Source organism: Pteropus vampyrus, unplaced genomic scaffold, assembly GCF_000151845.1.
Source record: "Pteropus vampyrus isolate Shadow unplaced genomic scaffold, Pvam_2.0 Scaffold57, whole genome shotgun sequence".
Taxonomy (NCBI): domain Eukaryota; kingdom Metazoa; phylum Chordata; class Mammalia; order Chiroptera; family Pteropodidae; genus Pteropus; species Pteropus vampyrus.
In genome coordinates, this window is record NW_011888838.1 from 6,812,302 (window position 1) to 6,818,868 (window position 6,567).

The 6,567-nt window shown below is 31.9% G+C and overlaps 1 protein-coding gene across 1 annotated transcript in view; it reads right to left on the bottom strand.

Moving 5' to 3' along the window:
* Nucleotides 1-6,567, bottom strand: part of LOC105292464 (transmembrane protease serine 11C-like) — a 67,790-nt gene that overhangs the window by 58,029 nt on the left and 3,194 nt on the right. The window contains exon 2 of the mRNA XM_011360679.1: nucleotides 1,649-1,764. Coding sequence (XP_011358981.1) covers nucleotides 1,649-1,764 — 116 coding nt within the window. The remainder of the gene's footprint in view (nucleotides 1-1,648; nucleotides 1,765-6,567) is intronic.

The following is a 6,567-nucleotide window of genomic DNA, read 5'->3' on the forward strand; positions in this document are numbered from 1 at the left end:
AGCTAGAGATATTCCTATTCCTTAACTTGAAATCTGATTACCACTCCAAGTGGTCTCTTGGACAGGACCTAATATGATGGGGCTTTTTTTCTGGGTGGTCTATGTCTGTTTCATAGGAAACATTTATGCAGCATTTGTCTCAAAGACTGGTCTTTCAAACTGCCCACAGGTTCCATCTCCTCTTTACTATGCTGAACAAGCTCCAAGTCTCTTGCCCTTTAGGTATTTCAGGTGTGAATTAAACTCCAGTCCACTGTGTTACTGAATCTTTGAGAGTCTTCTTAGGGTCAAATTGATCTCTCCTTCAAAGCCAGTCTCTCAGCTTGATATGAAGGGGAAATCACTCACATATTAAGGTGGTTGTAGTATGAGAAATTATAGCTCACCAATCTCTAAAGATAACCTCTTTAGATATCCTTATCTCCAGTTTCTGGCACTTTTACACCCTTGATGAAAGACAGTACATTCTATGTCTCTGTCTTGAGTGAGCAACTTTATTCAAAGGTTTATGGACATATGCTATGACCATGATTCCTGTCAATGGTAGCAGCTGGCATTACATTCTACCTAATGATTGTGCTTGCACAAGCAATTGGTCTGTGTCTATATAAGGGTGTATATGGAAAATGAAGCAGACATTAGAAAACAGTTGTCTGGGAGCTGGCCTCTTTACTACTCTGTAGAGCTCTAGTTCTCTCTATGTAAACTCTTTTCTCCTTATAAAATGAAATGGATGTTTATTTAGCTAAACAGCTTCTTTTCTAAATGTATTTTTTTTTTTCAAAAAACACTATGTTTTAAAGCAATAGTTCCCAACCTGTGAGCTGTGAATTATATAGGGTAATGGCATGATGGCAACAGTTGATTCTAGGGAAAAGTATTTATATAAACACTAGGCATTTTTCTTATACATATAAGTATTATTGATTTTCAAACATAGGTAGATATAATTAATTAAATACAAGTTAATTTAAAAGCATTACTAAGTTTACAGTACTTGTTTGTCTGTTCTGTTATTCAACAAAGTAATTCTCTTGTGAGAATGTGAAAAAAAATTTCTATATAAAGGTTCTCATCCTTCAAAAGTTTAAAAAAGAGTAGGCTGAAGAGAGTAACAGAGCAGGACAAAGAGAATACTTTATGTGAAATATATAGAAAAATTTGTACTGACTTTTTTATTTATTTCATCTTTCAATAATAGAAAATACTTTTTGGAGGGAAGTTTATGAGAAGAAAACATCATATAAAGAAAAAATATACGTTTTGAAATAAGAAATCTTAGTTTAGAATCCCACATTCTAGGCTTTTATATTTATTTGTTTGTTAATGCATTGATTATCTCTTCACAAAGTTGTAAGTTCAACAACGATAGAGACTATAACTACTTTATTCATTAGTGTACTCCCAGCACCTAAATATTTACTAGGAATTAAAAAGAGCTTGTCAAATTTCTGGGTTCAGAATGCCCTAAGCCAAAGGTCACTAAATAGCTAAGACTGCAGTAATTGTTATTAACCATAACAAAAATTCCCTCTGCCAAATAATCTTGTCTGACTCTTTTCTTTCCTTCATTCTCAAGTTTGCAACTTTCTTAATAATGGGAAAGTAATTCCATGTAACTAGAAAGCCAGACGTCATGAGTACTTACCATTAGTGGTGAAATGAACAATGAGTCCTATGATTACTGTAGCAATCACCATTATTAAGATACCCAGGGTAATCTTTCCACACCTTGTGAGTTTAATTTTTGTGTCTGATTCTGTTCTTCTGAGGAAATAGGAAAGGAAAGCAAGTGTTAATATGAGAAAGATATAGAACATTCTCAAAGATAAATATGGATTTGATGTTAAGTAAAAGGACATTATTTTATATTAATTATGGATTCAATGGACTGCTGAGCTTGAAAACAACATGTAGAATTAGAATATAATATTTGGCTAGCTTATTTTTCAGTACATATGAAGGACAATGGTAATACTAAAATCAAAATTAATTCATACAGCAAATAGTTTTAGATGTCCTATGTGGTAGGCACAGCTGTAGAAACAAAGATCTCATTATGGAGCTTACATTTTAATGAGGAAAGATAGACAAAAAAGCATAATTAATAAAATTCATAACTGATAAAATGATTTCAAGTTCTGTAGGAAAAAAGATAGAGCAAGGTAAAGATTAGATATATGGACTATGTGTGAAATGGTTGTGGCAGGATGAAATATTAAATAGAGTAGTCAGGTTAAGACTATTGAAAAGGTAAAATCTAAGCAGACTTGAGACAGGTGAGGGGGTTAAACACACAGATATCTGGAATGCTCTAGACAGAGAGCAACAAATTGACAAAATCTCTGAGGGAGGGGCTTGCCTGATGTGTTAGAACTACAGTGCAGCTGGAGCAGTGAATAAGGTAAAGAGGAGTAAGACACTAAGTCTGAGAGGTACCAAGGCCCAGATCAGGTAGGGCCTTGTACGTCCTTGTAATTATGTTGGCTTTTCCTTTTAGTGAAATGGGAGCATTGGAGGGCTTTGGGCAGAAGACTATGATGATCTGGCCTAATTTCATAGTGGGATCCCTCTGACTACTTTGTGGAGAGTAAATTGTAGTGAATAGAGTGGAAGCAAAGCAACAATAAAGGATATGATTACAATAATCTAAACACAAAATGATGTTGGTGTAAACTAGGATGGTAGAAGTGGAGGAAATGAAAAGGGGTTAAATTTTACATACATTTCAAGGATAGTGTTGATAGGAGTTCTTGATGGATTGGTGTCAAATGTGAATGGAAGAGAATAGTCAAGGATGGTTTCCAGTTCTGTAGCTTGAAGTTTTAAAGGATAGAGTTGTCGTCAACTGTAATGGGAGGGCTGTGGGTAAAGTAGGTTTTGAGGGGGATGATATGCATTTAGTTATGTTCATTTTATGTTTTAGCTGTTCACTAGGCATCCAAATAGAGATGCAGGTTGGATATACAAGTCTAGAGTTTGACATAGAGGTCTGGGCTGGTGATGTAAATTTGGCACTCATCAACATAGGCTCAGGTAGTAGATGAGATTGGCAAGGGAATAAGTATAGATAAAAAAGACCAAGATATGATCATTGGAGCACCCCCATATTAAGAGAATATGGAATAGAGAAAGACATAGCAAAGAAGTTAGAGAGGAAACAACTAGTGAGAGTAGGAAGAAAACCCATGGAAAGTGGTGTCCTGGAAGCCAATAGAAGTGTATCAAGGAGGAGGAAGAGGATCAACTGTGTCAGACAGTGCCAACAACTCAAATAAGATGAACAAATTAACACAGAAAATTGACCATTGGATTAGCATCATAAAGGTAATTGGTGATCTTGATGAAAGGCATTTTAGGAGTGAAAGGGGCATGAGACTAGTTAGAGATGGTTTGAAAGAGAGTAGAAATAGAAGAACTAGAGAGTGGTCCTTCATTCTTCTTTCAAAGAGCTTGCTGAAAAGGGGAGCAAAGAAGTGGGACTCTATATGGTGAAGAAAATGGGATAGAGAGAAGTTTTATCATGGAAAAATTAAAATATAGAAGAAAGTAGAGGAAATAATTTAGTGAACCTCCATATATCCATTGCATAGATTTAAGAACTATAAACATTTTGCGATATTTATATATTTTCCTGACTAATTTAGATTAGTTACATAAAAATAATTGCCTCATGACATTCAACCATAAATATTTTATTTTCTTTCTAAAGAGTTAAAAGTATTTTTAAAAAGCATGACCATTGTTATACCTAATAAATTATGAATAATTACTTAATATCTTCTAATACCAAATTCATATTCAAATATTTCTACTTGTTCTTAAAATGTCTCCTATAATTTTCTTATTATTGAACAAAAATCAAAATCTGTACATTGTCCTTGGTTAGTATATCTCCTATATCTCTTTCAGTCTAGAACAGCTTTTATACTTCACCTTTCCTTTTTTTTTTAATGACACTTACTTGAAATATGGGGTCAGTTGACTTAAGAATGTTCTACTTAATAGAAGACCTTTATTTTTCAAGAAAACTTAAATGTTTCATTTTGTGACAATTATAGACTCACATGCAGTTGTAAAAAACAATTGAGAGAGATTTGCATGTACCTTTGTCAAAAATCAGTTAGAGGATATTTATACGGGTTGAGTAAAATGTGAATTTTCTTCTCTACTGTTAATATGATGGATTATATTAATTTTATTTGAATATTGAACCACTCTTGTACTCCTGGCATAAACTACACTGGATATTTTTTTTCAAGGAGTTTTTAAATTATAATTAAAATTTCCTTAATAGTTATGAGTCTATTAAAAATCTATTTCATATTGAATGAGTTGTGATACTTTGCGTTTTTTCAAGGAATTAGTCTATTTTGTCTAAGTTGTCAAATTTATGCATGTAGAGTTAGTAGTATTCCCTTATCCTTTTGATTTCTACAACTATGTAAAGAAATCCTCTGTTTAATTTTTGTTTTAGTAATTTGTCTTTTCTTTGTCAGTCTTCTTAGAGGTTTGCAGATTTTATTGATTTTTTTTCTGAGAAACAGTTTTGTTTTACTGCTTTTTCTATTGTTTTTCTATTTTCATTTCATTAATTTCTACTCTCCATTATTTTCTCCTACTTGCTTTAGGTTTATTTTGTTCTTTTTCTAGGTTCTTGTGGTGGGAGCTTAGGTTATTTTTCTAATGAATATTTTTAATGCTATATTTTCCTCTCAGCACTGGTTTTTTTTTTTTTTTTTAGCTGTGACTCATAAATTTTATGTTTTATTTTCATTTTTACTTAATTTAATGTATTTTTAAGATTTACTGTGAGAATTCCTTTTTGTTCTATGGATTTTTTAAAAATATGTTATTTAGTTTCTAAGTGTTTTGAGATATCTCTGCTATCTTTTTAAAAATTGATTTCTATTTTGATTCCATTATGGTTGGAAAATGTACTAAATGCAATTTGAAGTCTTTTAAATGTTTTGAAGTTTGCTTTATGGTACTGCATATGATTTATCTTGATATATGTTCCATGGACTCCTAAAAAGAATATGTTCTGTTGTTGGGTAGAGTTTTCTACAAATGTTGATTAGATCCTGTGGTTGAGGATGTTGTTGAGTTATCCTAGATTTATTGTTTTTCTGTGCAGTCATTTAACACTTATTGAGAGAGGTGTTGAAATCTACAACTGTGGCTTTGAATTTTTAAATTTCTCCTTTCAGTTCTTTTGATTTTTGCTTCATATATTTTGCTGATCTGTTGTTTGGTAATACACTTTTATGATTGCTATGTCTTCTTGGCTGATTGACTCTTTTATTATTATACAGTGGCTCCTTTATCATAAAATGTCCCTCTCTGGTAATTTTCTTTACTCTGAAGTGTACTTCTTTATCTGATATTAACATAGTCACTCCTGCTTTTATTTGAATAATGTTGCACTGTAAGTCTTTTTCTATCCTATACTATTAACCTGCCTACATCATTATATTAAAAGTGAGTTTCTTGTTGACATATGATTAGGTTATATTCCTTAAAACCCTTCTATTAATATCTGTCTTTTAATAGTATATTTAGAGTATTTACATTTAGAGTAACTTAATATTTTAGGGCTCAAGTCAGACTTTTTATAACCTTAATCAAAACAGCCTTCAGAATCTCTGGGGGTTTATTCATCATTTTTAACAGACTCTTAGGGATTTTTTTTTTATAGGCATTAAATGATACATACAGCTTGGAAACAATAGAGTAAGGGAATAATATAATAAAAGCTTTTAGAATGAATTACCATATTATTTATAAATTGGGAGGCAACTTTATTTCAATGTATCTATTTGGCATAAACAGAGGAAATTTCTCTTTAGAAATTAAATAATTTATTGTAATCATGCTTATTGAGCATTTTCTATGTGCAAGGTATTGGGCTAGGCAAGGGGTATACAATGATGAGCAAGATTACTAATGTAAAATGTAAGAACCATAAAGTTAATTTTGTTTTATATAGTATAAATATTGTATAGTTTGCTGGTTGCTGCCATAACAAAGTACTGCAGACTGGGTGGCTGCAAGAACAGGAATTCATTTTCCCACAGTTAGAAGTCTGAGATCAATGTGCTGGCAGGTTTGGTTTCTTCTGAGGCCTCTCTCCTAGGCTTATAGATGACTGTCTGCTCCTTGCATCTTTATATGGTCTTCCCTCTGTACATATCTGTGTCCTAATTTCTTCTTTTTTATAAAGACACCAGTCATATTAGATTAGGGCCTATTTAAAAAACAAAAAAAACAAAACAAAACAAAAACCTCATTATAATTTAATTACCTCTTTAAAGACCCTATCTTCAAATAGTAGTCATTCTCAAGTATGAGGGGTTAGAGCTTTATCGAATGAATTTTGAGGGCATAAAATTCAGGCTATAACATATATTTTTATATTTTATATTTGTTTAACATGTTTTTTGAATGTCTTCAAACATAGAAAAGTTAGAAGAATTTACTATTTGAAAATACTGTGGAAACTTAGGGTATGCAGGGTAAACTTTTCTAAAATGATAAATATGCCTTTTTTTTAAAAAAAAAAAAACA